General features: G+C 50.6%; 1 protein-coding gene across 2 annotated transcripts in view; it reads right to left on the bottom strand.

Annotated features, from left to right (window-relative positions):
- The window catches only part of egl (Egl_like_exo domain-containing protein), a 325,918-nt gene that overhangs the window by 161,831 nt on the left and 142,906 nt on the right, over positions 1-21,181 (bottom strand). For both annotated transcript variants that reach the window (XM_070541355.1, XM_070541356.1), the window contains exon 4: positions 11,779-12,000. In XM_070541355.1, coding sequence (XP_070397456.1) covers positions 11,779-12,000 — 222 coding nt within the window. The remainder of the gene's footprint in view (positions 1-11,778; positions 12,001-21,181) is intronic.

The following is a 21,181-nucleotide window of genomic DNA, read 5'->3' as shown; positions in this document are numbered from 1 at the left end:
CCTGACCTTCTTGTGATTTCTTTATAAGTACTGTAAAAAGTTTCCTACCGCAGACTCAGCTAGCTAACCATGCACTTGGTTAGAAAACTAGCTCTGGTCAACAGCGGCCTGCTAATGTGCCACTGTGGACCAGAAACATGCGACGCAAAGTAAGGCACAGGCGCACACTCGCCCTAAGAGGCTCCCACACAAAAAGGGTGCCTTGCAAACTTGGGGGAGCAAACAGGCACACAACCTTTCTCTGAAACGCAATTTTACTCTCTGAACGATACAGGGTACTGTACACCGCCAGGGTCATAAGACGTGGGGCTCGAGGGGGAGGGAAATGCCTGCAGTCAGTGAAGGGGGCCGAACCGGGGGTGGCGGTTATGCTGCAGGCATGCAACCCACCGCTTGCGGGATTGTCTCCTCAATGTCTTCGAGGCACCTCGGTTTCCGAGAAAAACAGGGCTTGGTAGTGACGGAGCCGTGTTCGTTGCTCACACTCAACCATCCTGCACGATCTCGTCCCGTGAGAGTCTCATCAGTCTGACTCGCTTTCGCACTCGCTGTCCGACGCCAATTTAAATTGTTTTATCTGGCCTGCAAAGGTGCTTGTGACGTAGTCTGGCCACGTCGATCCCTTCGATATTCGTAGGTTTGAGATGCGGTGTGTGTGTGCAGGCAGCACCTCTGTGACTATGCCTCTGCATTTAGCTTGAGTCTTCTTGGGCTGTCCAGTGTAAACGGGCAGGCGTCGCACAACGACCGCATCTCCGACGTTGTAGTTGGCAGCTTGAACTCGGCAGGCGTTGTAATTCCGGCGGTTGTGGGCTTGAGCCTTTAGAATATGACTCTTTGCTTCCTGACGGAGCTCCTCAGGGTCGGCGTAGTCCGTCTGGTGAAGGAGCACGTTGGCGCTTCCTGCATCGAAACTCTGCTGATACCCGTAGAGAAGTTTGTAGGGAGACTGCTTTGTGGATGCATTGGCTGCACCATTTATATTTCTCTGTACATTGCAGAGTTGCTCATCCCAGTCACATTATGACTGATTTTGGATTGCGATGGAGATGGCCGAAATCAAAACACGGTTGACTCTCTACACTTGGCCGTTTGCTTGGAGGTGCTGTGTAGATATCAGCATGTGCAGAATTCCATTTTTTTATTTATTTATCATACCCTCAGGGCCATTACGGCATTATAGAGGGGACAGGCATTATACAGGCATTGTCATGACAGTACTTCTTGAACACGTTTTAAGTGAAACACGTGCCATGGTCTGTGACGATTGTCTTTGGCAGCCCGACCTGATTTATGAACTCCTTCATGTGACGTAGAGTATGTTTACTTTCTGTGCTCGGGCATGCACAGATGTGTATGTATTTCGTGAGGTTATCCACTAGCACCAGGACAACAGTGTTTCAACGGTTACTTCTGGCAAAAAGTCCCAGGTGATCCATATGAACCACCTCAAAGGGGCACTTTCCAGTTGGTATCGGATGGAGCATGCCTTGCTGCTTTCCTCCTCGTTCTTTATGGTACAGGCATTCTATACAGCTTTTGATGTACGTCATTGTGTATTGTCGCATCTTTGAAAACCAGTAGTGGCGACGGATGTGCTCGACAGTCTTATCGTCACCGAAGTGACCGGCTAGGTCGTGGCTCGTGATTAAAATTAGTTTTCTCATACGTTTCGGTGCAACGAAAAGGTCGCTCTGGTGTGCAACCATCCCTGCATGTGTAGTACACGAGGCCATCCTTCAGCTTGTACCCTTGAACGCACGACGATTCACTCATGGTCCTTCATGCTTGGGTTTCTACATAATCTCTTTCAACGGGCGAAGTTCAGTATCTTGGGATTGGATCAGCGCCACACGATCCTCTACAGGGACTGCTGAGTACACGTCCCATGGCAACAACACCGGTGGCCCTTCAGGGTTAAGATCAGGTGGAGGTGCTGCGCTGTTTTCATTCACAGGAGCCCGGCTGAGTGCATCGACGTGGGTCATTTTATCTCCTGGCTGATGTTCAAATCTGCAGTCATACTCACTGAGCTGGTCTATCCACATTGACACTTGAGGTTTGGTGCTCTTGCTGTTGTCCAGGTAGGTCACAGCACTCCAATCAGTAACGATCATGAAACAAAGCCCCAGAAGGAAATGACACAACCTTCCTACCGTCCAAACAACTGCCAGGGGCTCTAAGCGACTGGAATGATAGTTCTCTTCTGCTGTAGAAGTCCGACGGCTTACACAATACATGAGGTGCCAGCTGTTAGAGCTTCCTTTCTGAAGGAGCATTTCTGCTAACCCCTGTTGGCTTGCGTAAGTGTGGTGCTTGGCCTTCGCATTGTGGTCATACTGGTGAAGAACTCGTTCTTCAAAAAGTTTTCCTTTCAGTGCCTCGAACAAACGACTCACTTCCTCTGTCCATTTGAATTCAGTTTCACCTTTCTGGAGTCTGTGCAGTGGCACCGCAATGAAGGCATAGGAAGGTATAAATCTCTGAAAGAAACCGGTGAGCCCTAAGAACTGTTTCAGCTCTATCACGTTCATCGGTGTTTTAAATTCTTTTATTGCCGTGAGCTTTCTCTTGCCGGGAGGGATTCCTTGCGCGGTGAGTACAAAACCAAGGTATTCGAGTTTCTCTGCTGTGAACAAGCACTTCTCCAGGCGTAGCACGAGATTTGCCTAGGAAATAGTAAAGAGGACGTCCTCTAGCTTTCACAGCCTTTCTGGCCAGACCTTAGCGACGATGATTATGTAGCAGGAAGCTGAAGTCCAAATCAAGGGTCCCAGAGGTTGTGTGATCATCCGCTGATAGACAGGCGGGCCGTTCGCCAGTCCAAACACCATGCGAATTGGCTCAAAATGCCCGTCTGGGGTAGTGAGTGCAGCTTTGTGTCGTGACCCCTCCTCCAGCGGTATTTGGAAATACCCATTTGAAATATCGAGTACAGCAATGATCTTGTGCCCTGACAAATGATCTAGAAGATCGTCAATGCCAGGCAATGGGAATTAGTCCTTAACGGGCTGGTCACTGAGGCGGCCGTAGTCGATCACCATTCTGTATTCGCCATTCTTTTTCCACACGAGGAGAACAGGGCTGCTGTACTGGGAAGTACTGTCACGGATTAATCCACATGATTTCAGCTCATCAGTAATGTCCTTCAGTACCTGCCTCTCCTAGTAAGAGCGGCGGTATGGTGGCTGAAAAACTGGCTTGCTTCCAGGGAGCTCCACGATTTTCATTTCAGCGATGTCGGTGCACCCTAATTCTTCCATTTTGAGAGCGAAGCAATTCTTATGCTTGTTGAGTAAGCGCAGAGCTGCGTCTTCTCTTCGTCAGAGACGATCGAGCCAACTAATATCGCCTTGGCTAATTGGTTGCGGCGCAGAGGCCTCCTCGGCGGCGGCCAGTTGGACTTGCTCTGATATTGACACGTGTACTTATCTTTATCGGGCAACCACGTTTCGCCGCTTAACAACTGTAATCGCAGAGCGAGGGACGCGCCTGCATGTATCCGACGTTTCTGGAAAGTTATCGACGCTTCTATCCGCGTGTCTGTTGTCGCCGAACCTTGTGTTATCAGATTTCATCGCGTGACACGAATGGTGTAGAACTTTGTGGAAGACACGCGGGTCCAATCAGTTAATCTGGAACATTCGATGACTGATCTATAAAAGCCGACGCGCTTGACCCGCTGATCAGATTTTCGACGATCGCCGAGCGTGTTCGCCGCTATCGTTGCGCTATAAGTGTAGCCTGTTTTGTGGGCACAGGTTCGCCCAATAAAAGTTAGTTTTCTTGTTCACAGTATTGCTACTGTCTTATTCAACGTCACCACCACGTGACATCTGGTGGAGGTGCTTGTGCGTTCATGTACCGAACGCCCCCGCAAAGTCGCGACCCAAGCCCGAAGCCCGAGGACAGAACCAACATCGCGGAAGACCAGCGTGCTAGCCGCAGACTGCAAGCACTGCCCCCAGAGCACGGACTTCTACCTGAGACGACAAAGAAGATCGTGGTCAAGACAACGCCAATGGCTGCCCCGGCGTCCCCTGTTATCCTACAACAACCTCGGGACCCACCAACCTTCCATGGAGCAGCGACTGAAGACCCGGAATCATGGCTGGAGACCTACGAACGAATCGCAACATTCAACAACTGGGACTCCGACGAGAAGCTGCGGCATGTCTACTTCGCCTTAGAAGACACCGCCAGAACTTGGTTTGAGAACAGGGAATCGACCTTGACAACGTGGGACCTGTTCCGTAGCGGCTTCCTACGCACCTTTACAAGCGTCGTGCGCAAGGAAAGGGCTGAAGCTATGCTGGACGCCCGAGTGCAGCTACCAAACGAGAACGTTGCCATTTTTACGGAAGAAATGAGCCGTTTGTTCCGCCACGCTGACCCGGATATGGCCGAGGAAAAGAAAGTCCGCCTACTGATGCGTGGGGTAAAGGAGGAACTTTTCGCCGGGATGGTAAGAAGCCCACCGAAGACCGTCGAAGAGTTTCTTTCTGAGGCGACGAACATCGAGAAGACACTCGAAATGCGGAACCGGCAATTCAACCGCCGTACAGGCTCTACCCACTACGCAGGAATTCAATCGCTGGCCACGGACGATCTGCGCGAGACCATCAGGGCCATTGTGCGCGAGGAACTGCGGAGGGTCTTGCCTTCGTCGCAGCCTCAAGCGGCCTCGATCGCCGACATCGTAAAAGAAGAGGTGCACCGATCGCTTGGAGTTCCTCAAGTGCAACCAGAACCGCCGCAGCCTCAGCCGCAAGCGATGAGCTACGCCGCCGTCGCCCGCCGTCAAGGTCCCCTTCCACGACCGCGCCAGGACCCCGTAACGCCGCAATTCCGTCGACCACCACCGCCGCCGCCAGCACGCCCACCCGTCGCCCAGCGCAGCTACCCGAGGAAGACAGACGTTTGGCGTGCTCCTGACCACCGCCCGCTCTGCTACCACTGCGGAGAAGCAGGTCACGTCTACCGACGATGCCCGTACCGAGAGATGGGACTGCGAGGTTTCGCCGTCAACGCGCCGCGTCCACAGCTTGGAGAGCGCCCACGTGACATCGCCGACTACCTCGCCGCCACTCAGTGGAGCCTTCGACGACCGTCCCGTTCGCCGTCACCAGGCCGCTACCTGTCGCCGCAGCGCCGACCGTACACCGGCCCAGCCCGGGGCCGCTCTGCGAGCCCATATCCGGAAAACTAAAAGCAGCAACCGATGGAGGTGCGGTTGCTGTTCGTCGAACTGACGAAGATCCTCCGCCGCCGACGAAGACGACGAAGAGACCATCTCGACGACCTAATGACGACACGCCGCCGTCCCGAAGAAGTCGGGAAGCCAAGACTACACCGACGAAAGACGACTTGACGACGCAACGTTCCAGATTCAGTTCAACACGACGCAGCCGTGATCCGACGCCAAGACCGAACTGCAACGCCAGACAAAGAACAACCGACCTCGATGTGCTTCTCGACGGCCACGCAGTCACTGCCTTAGTCGACACAGGGGCCGATTACTCCGTAATGAGTGGACACATCGCCGCCCAGTTGAAGAAAGTTAAGACCGCATGGGAAGGCCCTCAGATTCGAACCGCTGGAGGACACCTCATCACGCCGACTGGGATCTGCACGGCAAGAATAACCATTCATGACCGGACTTACCCTGCCACCTTCGTTATCCTCCAACAGTGTTCACGAGACGTCATTCTCGGTATGGACTTCCTCAACCAACATGGCGCAGTCATCGACCTGAAGTCGAAGTCAATAACACTGTCGGAAGATCATGCGATACCGCCGGAGAGCCCTCGTAGTCACCACGCCTTGAATGTGCTCGAAGAGCAAGTGAGCATCCCGCCTCGCTGCAGCATTGTTATTTCGGTCAGCACCGAAACACCCGCTGACGTAGAAGGCGTCATCGAAGGCGACCAACGTCTACTGCTAGACCGTGAAATTTGCGTCGCAAGAGGGATCGCTCGACTGCATGAAGGGAAAACTGAAGTGTTGCTGACAAACTTCAGCCAGGAGTTCAAGCACATCAACAAGGGCACGACGATCGCGTACATGGAGGAAATTCTGGAAACAAGTAATGCGTTTCTCCTCTCGGATTCCGCCGCATCTACCCCGACGACTGTGGTTCCCGAACCAGACTACGACATTAATCCAAATCTCCCTATGATTAAGCAACAGGAGCTCAGAAGTCTGCTCCGACGATACAAAGGCTGCTTTTCGACGTCATCGAGGATTCGACAAACACCAGTCGCTAAGCATCGCATAATCACCGAGGAATGCGCTCGACCACTCCGTCAGAGCCCTTACCGCGTTTCGCCGCGAGAACGCGAAGCTATAAGAGAACAAGTCGACGAAATGCTGCGCGACGACATCATCCAGCCGTCGAAAAGCCCGTGGGCATCCCCTGTTGTCCTGGTGAAGAAAAAGGACGGAACCCTGCGTTTCTGCGTCGATTATCGTCGTCTGAACAAGATCACAAAGAAGGACGTATACCCCCTCCCACGGATAGACGACGCATTGGATCGGCTCTGCAACGCCAAATACTTCTCGTCCATGGACCTCAAGTCTGGCTATTGGCAAATAGAAGTCGACGAAAGAGATCGCGAAAAGACCGCCTTCATCACCCCAGACGGCCTCTACGAGTTCAAGGTTATGCCATTCGGACTGTGCTCGGCGCCTGCAACGTTCCAGCGCGTGATGGACACGGTTTTAGCAGGATTGAAGTGGCAGACCTGTCTCGTATACTTGGATGACGTCGTCGTCTTCGCCGGAAATTTCGACGTTCACCTTAGGCGGCTTGCAACAGTACTAGAGGCCATCAGGTCATCAGGACTTACTCTGAAGCCGGAAAAGTGCCGCTTCGCTTACGAGGAGCTTCTATTTTTAGGCCACGTCATCAGCAAATCTGGAGTCCGCCCCGACCCGCAGAAGACAGCGGCCATAGCAAAGTTCCCGCAGCCCATCGACAAGAAGGCAGTGCGTAGATTTCTTGGCATGTGTGCCTACTACAGGCGATTTGTCAAGAACTTTTCACGCATCGCCGAGCCGTTGACACGTCTAACTAAATGTGATGTTGAGTTCAAGTGGGAAACGCTGCAGGCCGACGCATTTGAAGAACTCAAACGACGCATGCAGTCGCCGCCGGTACTTGCGCACTTCGACGAGCACGCCGATACCGAAATCCACACTGACGCCAGTAGCCTAGGCCTCGGTGCCGTCCTAGTCCAGAGAAAAGATGGACATGAACACGTGATAGCTTACGCTAGCCGGTCGTTGTCAAAAGCGGAAGGCAATTATTCTACAACCGAAAAGGAATGCCTCGCCATCGTTTGGGCTACAGCGAAATTTCGCCCTTACCTATATGGCAGGCCATTCAAAGTCGTCAGCGATCACCACGCCTTGTGTTGGCTAGCGAATTTAAAGGATCCCTCTGGACGGCTGGCACGGTGGAGCCTCAGACTACAAGAATACGACATCACTGTAACATACAAGTCCGGACGAAAACACTCAGACGCCGATTGCCTATCACGTGCCCCCATTGACCCGCCGCCGCAAGATAACGAGGATGACGACGCCTTCCTTGGAATAATAAGCGCGGAAGACTTCGCCGAACAACAACGAGCGGACCCGGAGCTTAAAGGCCTCATCGATTATTTGGAAGGGCACACCGACGTTGTCCCCAGGGCATTTAAGCGCGGATTATCTTCCTTCACGCTTCAAGACAGTCTACTCGTGAAGAAGAACTTCTCACCAGTCCGCGCCAATTACCTTCTTGTTGTCCCGTCAGGACTTCGTCCAGAAGTATTGGACGCCCTACATGACGATCCGACCGCTGGACACCTCGGATTTTCCCGGACACTATCGAGGATACAAGAAAAGTATTATTGGCCGCGCCTGACCGCCGACGTCGCCCGTTATGTCAGAACATGCCGAGACTGTCAGCGACGCAAGACACCACCGACAAGGCCAGCCGGATTACTACAGCCAATCGAGCCTCCTTGCCGACCATTTCAGCTGATCGGGATGGACTTGCTGGGACCCTTTCCGACGTCAATAACCGGAAATAAGTGGATCGTCGTGGCGACGGACTACCTCACCCGCTTCGCTGAAACAAAAGCACTGCCGAAAGGTAGCGCAGCCGAAGTGGCGAAATTCTTTGTCGAAAACATCCTGCTGCGACATGGCGCCCCAGAAGTCCTCATCACCGACCGAGGCACGGCCTTTACAGCGGAGCTCACCCAAGCCATTCTGAAATACAGTCAGACAAGGCACAGGAGGACAACGGCCTACCACCCGCAGACGAATGGTCTTACGGAGCGGCTGAATAAGACCCTCGCCGACATGCTAGCGATGTACGTCGACGTCGAACACAAGACCTGGGATGCCGTCCTGCCGTACGTAACATTCGCTTATAACACGGCGGTACAAGAAACAACACAGATCACGCCGTTCAAGCTGGTCTACGGCAGGAACCCGACGACGACGCTTGACGCCATGCTGCCGCATGTAACTGACGAAGAGAATGTTGACGTCGCTAGCTATCTCCAGCGCGCCGAAGAAGCCCGACAGCTCGCCCGCCTACGGATCAAGACCCAGCAGCGTACCGACAGCCGACACTACAACCTCCGACGACGCTTCGTCGAGTACCAGCCCGGCGACCGTGTTTGGGTATGGACCCCGATACGCCGGCGAGGACTCAGTGAGAAGCTGCTGCGACGCTATTTCGGACCCTACAAGGTCATCCGACGTATTGGCGCACTAGACTATGAGGTCGTGCCAGACGGCATTTCGCACTCACAGCGGCGCCGCGCACGATCTGAAGTGGTCCACGTGGTGCGCCTTAAACCATTTTACGGACGCTGATGAACTTCCTTACTTTGTTGTTTTTCTTTGATACGAGTGCTTTTCTTTGTTACTTTCGTTTGTTTGCAGCATCGGGTCGATGCTTTTTAAGAGGGGGGTAATGACACGTGTACTTATCTTTATCGGGCAACCACGTTTCGCCGCTTAACAACTGTAATCGCAGAGCGAGGGACGCGCCTGCATGTATCCGACGTTTCTGGAAAGTTATCGACGCTTCTATCCGCGTGTCTGTTGTCGCCGAACCTTGTGTTATCAGATTTCATCGCGTGACACGAATGGTGTAGAACTTTGTGGAAGACACGCGGGTCCAATCAGTTAATCTGGAACATTCGATGACTGATCTATAAAAGCCGACGCGCTTGACCCGCTGATCAGATTTTCGACGATCGCCGAGCGTGTTCGCCGCTATCGTTGCGCTATAAGTGTAGCCTGTTTTGTGGGCACAGGTTCGCCCAATAAAAGTTAGTTTTCTTGTTCACAGTATTGCTACTGTCTTATTCAACGTCACCACCACGTGACAATATGTTGCAAGGAGTGGGTGGACGCATGAGTATCTGTCCTTGCTTCAGTTGCAACATGAAGTTGCTGTAGTTTGTAACGGGGACGCTGACCACAGCGGTTGCACCAAGGGAAGACATTCCTGACACAAACAAAATCATTCGCAGGGGAACCTCAACGTTCTCGCAACACGTGACGACTTCTCTTGGTCCCTCCAATTTTGCAACAAGACCTGTCAGCTCTGGTGCTTCCCTTTGGTTTAGCAAATGGGCACACCCACCACTATGGACCAGAAGCAGATTGGCCAAGTCGATCAAGTCCGTGCCAATGATGACGTCTGGTCCAACAAAGGCATCGTCACTGACTATGTAAAAGTGGACGGCAGAAGGTTCAACATCATCGATGCGCACCTTTAAGTCTAGTTCGCCAAGGGATGACTGCTGTCTGCCGACACCGTGTATGGCCGCTCTGGGAGGAGTTGTAAGCTCCCTGCTCAGCCGCATGGCATGCATTCAGTTTGATCGAGCTCACATCGGCACCCGTATCGAGAAGAGCGACTATCCATTCGCTGTGAATGCAAACGTTTTTATACACCCTCATTGAAGGCATGGTGCGTACAATATTGGTCACATTCCCTGAGCGGCCCTAATTTGGACAAAAGTTTGCGCTGTGCTCATCGCGGTTACACTTCGTGCAGTGAAGTGGGTGCCATGGCTCAGGACACTGAGTCGACAGGTGTCCCGTTTTTTGGCAGTTGTACTAGATTCGTGCGTCGCACTCCTTCTCGCACAGTAGCGCTGCGTACAGCATCGTCTGCTTGTGTTGACGAAAGAAATGGCTGGTGGCCGCTGCTCATACGGCTTCGGCTGCCGAATCTTTGTGCCAATGGGAATTATTTTTCAGGGCTTTCTCTAAAATTTTCATAGACTTTGATGGCTTGAAGCAACTTGTGCACACTTCTGTAGCTTCTGTCCCACAGCGCAAAACTCATTTTAGTAGACCAGAGGCATCCGACAATCTCCATAGTTGTGTCCGGCAGACTTAGTTTGACCCTGGCGCATATTCTTTCCTTTTCTCAAATGTACTTTGTCATCTCCTCGTCACAACTCTGAACTCGTTCGGCCATTCTCCTCCATAAGTCCGGGAAGCCTTCTTCAGTCACGAAGGCTGATTTAAATGCAGTTACGAGCTCTTGCCATGACTGACACCTTGCTGCTGATGAGATTAGCCAGTCCTTAGCGGGGCACTGCAGCTTGAGGTAAACTGCAGTAAGACGTTGTTGCTCAGACAAGTTGGCTAAGTCCACAACACGCAACAATATTTCCAGCCAATCTTCAGCACTGATCTGGGCGCTGTCTCCGTTAAAGCTTGAGATTGCGGTAGAGGGGTCCGGACTCACATGAACAGTTGTCGCTGTTGAGGGCAGATTCATCATCTCCATCATGCGGGCCATTGCAGAGAAGGCCCCGGTGAGCTGTCCCAAGATGGCGTTGCTCGGGCCTGGATCCGGCTGGAATGACCGTGTTGAGAATGCAGAAGTAAAGCCACCGAGCTTCCAAATATCCTTCTGCAGTCATGAAAGCTGGGTGACTTTTTCTTGAAGCTGGTCTGGTGCGCCATGATCATAGCATTGTCTGCTGTCCCGTTGCAGCTCGGTGGCGTTTGTCACCTCTTTAGCAGTACGTGACTGTGCAGCAAGACGTGTGTTGTATGGATGTTTGCCGTCCTGGCTCATCTTGACGGACTTGTTCGAAGTATTCCACCTCTGAGTGTAAAAAGTTTCCTACCATGGACTCAGCTAGCTAACTGTGCACTTGGTTAGAAAACTAGCTCTGGTTGACAATGGCCCGCCAATGTGGCACTGTGGACCAGAAACGCGACGCAAAGTAAGGCACAGGCGTACACTTGCCCCAAGCAGCTCCCATACAAAAAGGGCACCTCGCAAACTTGGGGGAGCAAGCAGACAAACAACCGTTCTTTTTGAAACGCAATTTTACTCTCTCGATGACGCAGGCTACTGTACACCGCCAGGGTCGTAAGACACGGGGATCGAGGCGGAAGGAAATGCCTGCGGTCAACGAAGGGAGCCGAACCGGGGGTGGCGGCGAGGCTGCAGGCATGCAGCCCGCCGCTTGTGGGACTGTCTCTTCAATGTCTTCGAGGCACCTCGGTTTATGAGAAAAACGGGGCCTCGTGGTGGCGGCGCCACGTTCGTTGCTTACAGTACTATTTATCAGGTATGCTCTAGTTGTGCGAAGTTGTTTGTACTAAAACTCCAAAACCTCGACTTAATGAAATTTGCAATTTAACCAAGTTTTTCGCTGCAATTACAACTTCATTATATTGAGGTTATAACAGATACACACTGCCTTTCAGTTGTCAAGTGAGAAGGAAGCAAGCACACACCTTGGTGATGACGCGCACTCCTCGTAGCATGTCACCCAGGGTCTGGTCCTGCTCACGCGCTGAGTTCACACTGGCAATCTTGTGGTCCATGGCTGAGTTGTCAGCCACTGCCTTGAGGATGTGCGATTTGAGCCTCTGCTGGATGCTGCCACGCGATGATGATGATGATGTAGCTGCCACAGGTTCTGTCCTCTCAAGCAGGGTCACCACACTGGCCTGTATCTGTACACAGTTACAAATGATGGCTGAAATACTGCCACTTTTTAGGGACAATGAAAAACTATTTAATAAAAGAAACAAATAATAACACTGCCAAACCTGGGAGTTAAGAAGCTATTATCTTGTATTTAGAAAGGTCTAACATGGGACAGAGAGAGAAGAGGATGCCTGTGCTGCACTGCTATAAATTATTCTCAACAAATGACTAGCACTGAACGTTCAACAAAGCTGTTGTCAAAAGTGTGTTGCCTTCTTGTCTCATCTCTCGCCTTTCACATAGCAAGGTGTTTAGAATGATCCAATACCAACTAGGCCAGAAACAAGTCATCACCATCACCTGTTATCAACTCTCTATAGGGCCCAGAAGCACAAGCAACACTCAAGTCACAATGCTAATGGAAAACACGGTTGTCAAATCTAGGCCCACAGGTCAAGCGTGTCCATTATTTATGCATGTACATCCTAGGTTAACTGCTGGTGCTCACATATATTTGCGAATGCACAACACTATTGCCATCGCATTTACTATTTGACCGGAAAAAACTATCACTATAGAATGAGCACCAACATTTAAAAAATGTTGGGTACAGTAGGTACACACAGCACAGAGCAACCAATTACTAATAGTGTAATGAACACAATAGAGTGTGTGCTTGGTGTTAACCGCTCTGTGGCTGCACCCAGCAAGTTTCTCTGAAAACTCAGACAGCTTGATGCACTCGACTATGAAGTCATTGCCAACGCTGTCATTTGATCACAGTGGCACAAGGCCTTTCTACGAAAGAGAAAATTGTCATCCCCTGTCACCAATTTCAGCGTTCCAGAAACAGACAGGGACACAATGCAATTATATTAAAAAGACACAGTTTTGCCCGAAAGGCAAAGCACCGATTGCGATAGCAAATTAGTAGATAGCTAAACGTAGTTTTATTGGCCGTATAAACTTGTAAACATTTGCTTACTAACTAAATTAATAATGATACAATGTGTAAGCGCGACTGAACGACGACGTAGAAAGAAACAGACACGCATCTTCGTTCAGTCGTACTCGTGGCGGCCTCACAGTCGCAGAGCAGCAGCCTGACACCCTTTCCCCTTTTTGACTGTAAAATCTTATCACGCTGTGTGCGGGAAAGGGAAGTGGTGTGAAGGTGCGCAACCAAGCTGTAGAGGCTGCACGATCACAAAATAAAGTCAGTATATATTCAAGATGCAAGATAAATGGGTCATTGTGTTTAGCCCTCATGTTGTATCATTTATATAAACTATGGGAAAGAAGTCCGACACGGCTGTGGACGGCATGATGGACGCGGACAAGAAGACGCAACAGCGTAGGCTTAGCCAGTCACACCAAGAACAGCGTCTAGCCCGAGCCCAACTTCAGCAGCATTGGCAATCCGGCTGTGGAGCTCTGCACGGTGCACTTCTTCTTTACAACTTCCCCCCTCACTGAAGACGGAGCTGCACAGGAGGCCTAAGGCGTCCTGAGGACGAAGGGCTCGTGATACGGCTTGAGCCGATCTACGTGCACAGTTTCGCGGCCTCGACGACACAGGTCCGGAGGGGGCATCAGAGGTTCGATGACGTAGTTCACCGGAGAAGTTTGCTGTAGAACCCAGTAGGGCCCATGGTATCGGGGTACAAACTTGGGGGAGACACCTGGTGTCGAAGTAGGAGGCACCCACAACCATGGTGTTAGAATAGGTTAGGTGTACGAACGAGCCTTGGCGGCGCGGCGCGCCGCCGCTCGTATTGTGCCCGTCCTCCGGCAGGCGGCGCGCCAAGCTTGGGGCCTTCGAGCCCATTAACAATCGGGTAGGGTGAACGCGCGCACTGCTGGGTCCTTGCAATATATTAATTATGAGGGCCAATTCAGCCTTAGCCGTAATAAACCTAACAGCTTGTGGTGCTTTCTATTAAATGCTAGTCGTGAAAATCACAGGCCACTAAAAAGCTGTTCACTCGTTTGCACTAAATGTTAGAATTGGCGCGAGCTGTAACAGCAACTATTCTGTGATACGTCTCAGTCTTCCTAATATTTTTTCCTTATACTAAGTTATAATGTGAGCGATGTTGCATCAAATTATGCAAAACACTGTCTGTAAAACTGCCGACAGAGGACTTCTGGAAGTTGGCGTCTGGAAACGAGTGTCTTGTGTTTTCGTTTGCAGCTGTTATGTGCGCTAGTTTCCACGTAGGTTTCGGGCACTGAATGTTGCTTTCATGCTTTGAAAAAAAAAAAAAAAACACAATGCTGCATCACCATTTATTTCACACACATATCTGCAGTGACAAAAGAGGCCAGCTATTACGGGTTTTGCGTAAAATTTGGGAGAGCTTCCGTAGCCGCTTTTTCGCATCAGATATGGCTACATTGCGCTATCTTCTGTTTAGTTCACACAAAAATACGTGGCATAAAAATACAGACAAGTAAAAAATCATGTGTTAAACAAGTTTAGCTTGTTTAACACAAGCTTCCGCAGCTGCTGTGTGTTTTTTTTTTTTCATTAGCTTTTCTTTGCTTGCAGACTTGCCGCATTCTCATTGCTATATAGTGATGCAGAAGACATGCTATCATTTCTTCTTTGTGTTCCAAACAAGGAAAAGAAAAATAGTAGCTTTCTAGCATGCCTTCTACTGTCAATTCATAGGCATTTTTGTGAAAAGTGTGCTTCTGAAATTCAGTCTCGCCTGCTTGATATAGGTGGAAAATGGTCCTACTGGGGTGTAATAGTCCACCTCGAGTTTTGCACTGAACTAGGGCACTTTCTTTTAGAGACTGTGCAGCAGCTTCTTCAATAAGACATTCTCTACATTTTGAGCATGTTGTACTCTTAAGTTTTCGACACATAAAACCAGCAAGGTAATAAATTATACAGTCAATAACCTCTGGCTCTGTACATACATGATCAAAAACTTCTTCACACTCAGCTTCCGCGTCCACTAAGCCATCCAGTTTTTGTTTTAGTTGCTGAAGTTGTGTCTTTTCTTCATTGTCAACCTTAAACGCAAGCTTAATATCGGTCAGTGTTAGTGCATGTGTATTATCGGCGGTTTGCACTTCGCAATTGCCAAACTTTGGCGGCTTGAGCAAACTGAGAGCATGTACACTGAGAGCATGTTATACAATTGCAGGAAAGTGGGCGTAGAGGGGTGGTCATTTTGGCCACCTGCTTGGCGGATAATTCCGAAGAAGCGTTCAAGCACGTCCTGATTGAACTTTCCCGACAAGATATACCTGAACCCACACTCCTTGAGCAAATACCGAGAGAGTTCCAGTGCTGATAAAATTGACACGCGCAGTCCCTCTGCGGTCTGCTCGGTTAGGCAATTTTTACGGGAAATCTTTTCAGATAATACATCTTGCTCCCACTTGTTTAGCCAATACAGTGAAGATGCTAAAACTCGTAGATCTTTGCTCCCTACAGTAATGCCTTCATTATGCAAAATAGAAGTGAGGCGCGGAGAGAGGACACAAGAGTAGAGAAGTGGACAACATGAATGCCGTGTTGTCCACTTCTGTTGTTGCATAATGATTCCTTACCAACTAGCTCAGCTTTCTGTTGTTCTAAGTAATGCCTTCTCGCGGGCAGTTTCGATTGAGGGCGTCAAAGAGGTAATTGAGTTTCATGGTAAACTCCATCGCACCTTTCACACTTTCTAATCCTTGCGTGCCTCTCCTCGAATAAAACTCCAGCCCTTTTGCTACACTCCGGATGAACAACTGTGTTGCCAGTTTAACACGCATTTTTTTAGTGTTTGTTAGATTAATATGGGAAAATGTTAATTTAAGACAGACACGCGCCAGGCCGGGTTGCTTCGAGTCTTCTACAAACAATCTGTCATAGTGCTCCCAGTATACCTGTTCACCATTGACAACCAAAATCTTTTGTCGATGTAAGCGGTTATGCACACATTTCAGGAGGTGAGGCACATCGAAAAAAAACAAAAACATTGCGCTTGTTGTCAACAGGATGAGTAAAGAAGTGTTTAGTGTGCTGAAGAGCCCCACTCACTCCGAACTTTTTCCACATTAAGCGATTAGTAGCTGCTCCATCACACACAATTCCATCGACCAACGTGCCAGCTTCCACCAGGAGAAAAATCGCATTTAGTATGAGCTGTGCAAGTTTGGTGCCTTTTGTAGGACCCTTGCTCGCAAAGACAGCAATTGGCTGCGAGTAATGATCCCCAAATGCTCGAAATGTGAACACCAGTCCATGGTCGGCGAGGTCATCACTGGTCCTCGCACTGTCACCAAAATCGCTGAATCCACAATTCATTGACTTTGAGTGCACTCTCATCTCTTTCCTTACCTGCATTTCGTCGAACATTAAAATCCCGTGTCGCTGAAATTTGTCCTTGGTGGCCATTTTTTTCTTAAATGCCGCATAAATCGTGTGTCAAATCTGCATTTCACCCTCACCAAACCTAAATACTTTCGAACTGTTGTGACACAAGGAAGCGGTAGAACATCATTTTCTCGGAGGAAGGAATACGCCGATGGGCTGCGAATGTGCAGCAACAGACACAGCAAAAGCCAGTCTTCTATGTAGCGCCGGCTCTTTTTATTTGCAAGTTTGGCAGCTGCCAAGCACTCTTTCACTGCCGTCAGCTGTATTCCTGGTAGCTCAGCTTTGGAAAGCTTCGCTTCAATGTCTTTTGCAGAAATTGTCTGCAGGTTCTCACGGGCTTGCTTAGGCTCAGCAGTGAGCATCTTCAGCGGGTTGCAAAGGCGATTCTTTGATCTTTTGAGGAAATAGTTAGCACGCCTGAGTGCTGCAAGTTTTTCACGGTTTTGCAAGCTTTTCGTGGAGAAACAAGCACCACTGGAATTCAACTTCTGTTGCTTCTCCATTAGCCTATTCTGGCGAATTCGGAATGTGTTTCAGAGGCTGAAGCACTTCTGGCAAACCAATTCACCGGCACTGAGGATTAGTGGACATTTCTTGTGGCGCTATTTATTATCAGAATCGAGAAACGCACTTTGCGGCTCAGCCTCAGGATACTCTTTGACGCTAGGTCCTGCAGTACAAAGCATTACTTTGTCTACATGCCCCAAAATAGTTTTAACGTCCTCCAAAGATCTCACAGAGATTGTACATTTAAAATCCTCCAAAGAAAAAACCTTGCCCATCCCCACTACTCTCACCTCCATTTTGTCATCAATTTCAATAACCTTGGCAACCACCAGAGAAGCAGCAGGGCAGATACCGCCCCACGAGCACGCTGCTTCATTCATGCCTGATGCGGTCATGTTGCCCGCTGATGCAGTACGTGAGGTAAATGACAGTAACTGGCTGGCAGATCTCTTGGAGCGTTTTAGTTGAGGAAAGACAACACTTTTGACTTCGTCCATTTCGAGCCGGTGAAAATCCCAGCATTTAGACGGTAGGCACAAGAGTGGAGGGTTTTCGAACAAGCTTGCGAATGCTGAGATCGCCGCTGTTGCTGAGCTGCAATCAGATTCTTCTTCAACCGCTGTCACGTTGCACGCCTCAGTAGTATTCGGAGAGGAGCGCATGCTAGCTTCTTCTGACACTTGTACACAAGGTTCGGCGGTCCTCATTTTTTTCGCTTCTAGCGGTTGCCTTTCGGCGGGTCGTTTTCTGCTTCTTGAAGTCTTCGAAAGGTAGGCAGGGCAGTCAGGGAATTTCGTCGGCACCGCGTCCTTTGCCAACAACGCGCGTCGCGGGACGCTTTGCAGCACATGCCCATTGTACTCTGCCGTCCAGGTCTTGGACACAAAACTAGGCTCAAAATGTCTCTCGCAAACGTAATCGGTTGTTTGTAAAGCTTGGTCCTTTCTTGGTATGGCCCGCCGCCACTGGTGCAGTCGTTCGTCGTCTTTCGGCGCCGAAAAAAATGAAAGCTTTTCCTTGCAGGATTTGTAGCCCGTATTGCAGCGTGGCACAAAACACTTCTTCCCCATCACGCGAACGCAGAATGCGCCAAAAACGAAGGAAATGGTGGAGCGTGGATATTAGCGAAATGCACCGTGCACGTGCACGAGAGGAAAACGACGCGCACGCCAGAAGACAAGAACTGACACGTTCCTTACGGCAACACGTGGGCTCTCAGCCACCTAAAGCCCAGCCGCCCCTACAGCCCCTAACCGCCCCACGCCATCTCTCGGCGGCCGGCGGAAATTCGTTCCTCGCTCTCGCCACTTGCTCTCCGCCGCGGGACCGCCCGTTCCCACACCTAACCTATTCTAACACCATGCTCACAACCAAATGAGAGCGTCAGGCGAAAACTAGTGGTGGGGGCACCCGTCGTCATGATGAAATTTTTGTAGGGCTTGTTCTTGCATTGTAAGGGAGCGAGCTAGTTGCCGACAATCTTCTGCATACCGGGCGGCTTCGGAAACAGGTGTACCCTCTGATAAGTCGGGATGGTAAGGAAGAATAGCGTCAATGGGAAATGATGGTTCGTGGCCATATAGAAGAAAGAAGGGAGAAAAGCCCATCGTTGACTGGGGTGCCGTATTGTAGGCGTATGTGACATAGGGAAGGATGAGGTCCCAGTTGGTGTGGTTGGAGACGACATACACCGAAAGCATGTCGCCAAGAGTTCGGTTAAAGCGTTCTGTCAATCCGTTTGTTTGTGGGTGATATGCGGTGGTACAGCGATGAATAATGCGGCATTCAGCGAGAAGTTCTTGAATGACATCGGCGAGAAAGACGCGGCCACGGTTGCTCACGAGTTCGCGGGGAGCGCCGTGACGTAGAACGAAGCATTGAAGGAGGAAGGAGGCAACTGGCAGAGCGGCCGTTTCTGCATACCTCGTGAGATGGTCTACAGCTACAATGACCTAGCGATTGCCAGCAGCTGTGTATGGCAGAGGCCTGTAGAGGTCTATCCCAACCCGGTCAAAGGGTCGCGAAGGGCATGGCAAAGGTTGCATTGGTCCAGAAGGGCGGCAAGGATCAGGCTTCCGGCGTTGACATTATGTGCAAGAGCGAATGTAGTTTTGCACAAATGTGTACATACCACGCCAATAAAACCTATGACGTAGTCTGGTTTTATTGCGTGTGCACACGCTGGTCTTGAAGAGACCAGCGTGTGCGCACTGAGGGTTGGCGTGGAAAGCGGCGCATACATCAGTGCGGAGCTGCTGAGGTATTACAAGCAGCCATTTGCGGCCGTCGAAACTGTAGTTACGGCGATAGACAATTCCGTGGCGGATGGCGAAATGCGAAGCTTGTCGGCGTAACGCTCGGGATGGTGGGCGTGTAGGTGAATTAGAGATGTAATCTATCAAAGATGAAATCCAGGAGTCCTTGCAGTGCTCTAAAGCCGTGTCGACAGAAGTGAATGGAAGTGGGTCGTCTAGGACGGACACACTGACAATGTCGGCGTGGACAGGCGAGCACGAAAGAGCATCAGCATCGGCGTGCTTCTTGCCTGAGCGGTAGACAACCCAAATATCAGACTCTTGGAGCCTCAGTGCCCACCGGGCTAGGCGGCCACAGGGATCCTTGAGAGATGACAACCAGCAAAGTGCGTGGTGATCGGTAACGACATCGAAGGACTGGCCATACAGGTATGGGCGAAATTTTGTGATGGCCCAGATGATCGCGACACATTATTTTTCCGTGGCGGAATAGTTCGCTTCAGCTTTCGTCAGAGTGCGGCTCGCGTAAGCAACAACATATTCTTAGCAGCCGGGCTTTCGCGGGGCGAGCACAGTGCCAAGACCAACACCGCTAGCATCCGTATGGATTTCCGTGGGAGCAGTTGGATCGAAATGGCGCAGTATCGGTGGTGTTGTGAGCAGGCGACGTAGCGTTGCGAAAGCATCATCGCAAGTCAGGGACCACGCGGAAAGATTGGGGTCTCCCCAAAGAAGCTCTGTCAGAGGTGCCATAATCGAAGCGAAATTTCGAATAAAGCGACGGAAGTACGAGCAGAGGCCAATGAAACTGCGCAAGTCTTTTAGAGACACTGGCCTCGGAAATTCTTTAGCAGGAGCTTAGCGGCATCAGAGAGAACGCCGTCCTTCGACACGACATGTCCGAGAATTGTCAGCTTGCATACCCCAAAGTGACATTTTTTCAGATTTCGTTGGAGGCCAGAGTCACTGAGACAGCGCAAAACCTGCTCCAAGCGATGAAGGTGAGTAGGAAAATTTGGTGCGAACACTACTACATCATCCAAATAACACAAGCACGTGTTCCATCTGAGGCCTCGAAGAATAGTGTCCATCATCCGCTCAAAAGTCGCGGGCGTGTTGCAAAGTTCGAATGGCATTACACGAAATTCGTATAGGCCATCTGGTGCGATGAAAGCAGTTTTAGGCTTATCTTCTGCAGCCATAGGCACCTGCCAATAACCAGAGCGTAGATTGAGGGAGGAAAAGAACTCTGCACCTTGTAAGCTGTCGAGGGTGTCGTCGATCCGCGGCAATGGATAAACATCTTTTCGGGTTATGTTGTTTAGGCGGTGGTAATCCACGCAAAAGTGGATCGAGCCATCCTTCTTTTTAACTAAAACAACTGGCGATTCCCATGGGCTGTCGGACGGTTCAATGACACCACGCTTTAGCATGTCACCTACTTGCTCATCAATGACGCGTCGTTGTTCTGTCGACGAGACGCGGTAGGGTCACTGCCGTAGCGGTGAGTGAAAACCGGTGTCAATACGGTGACATACAGTCGTCGTTCGGCCCAGAGAAGTGCTATGACTGTCAAAATCACGGTGAAACTTCTCGAGGAGATGGAGAAGGTCATGGCGTTGCGTGGGGCTTAAGGCATTGTCGATGACGTGGCTGAAAACGTCTTCAGGCGATGCGGTAAGTGCGGGACAACAGTAGAGGGTGTCGACCTCTGACAATCCAACTGGAAGTTCCGACGTGGTAATGGTGTCGTAAGGCTCCACAGTGCCGAGAGATTCACCGCGAAGCAACGCAATCGAGAATGGGAAGTGGTTGTGTATAGGAAGGTGAGTAGCACCAGCTTGAAGGCTAAGCAGCGCAGTTGGGAGTGGTGAGAGGTGGCGGTGAACGAAAGCAGTCGAAGGCGTGAAGAGTACAGTAGGGTCGGAGGCAACGGAACAGGATACAGGTGCCAGAACGGACGCGTGCGGAGGTATATGGATGTCATCAGTGAGGGACAACTTGGTGCAGGAAAGCGAAACGTCATCAGATATGGCATTGCCAAGCGAAGAGAAGGCGACTTCTGCA

Source organism: Dermacentor albipictus, chromosome 6, assembly GCF_038994185.2.
Source record: "Dermacentor albipictus isolate Rhodes 1998 colony chromosome 6, USDA_Dalb.pri_finalv2, whole genome shotgun sequence".
NCBI classification, from domain to species: Eukaryota; Metazoa; Arthropoda; class Arachnida; order Ixodida; family Ixodidae; genus Dermacentor; species Dermacentor albipictus.
This window is presented reverse-complemented; position numbering and strand designations above follow the sequence as displayed.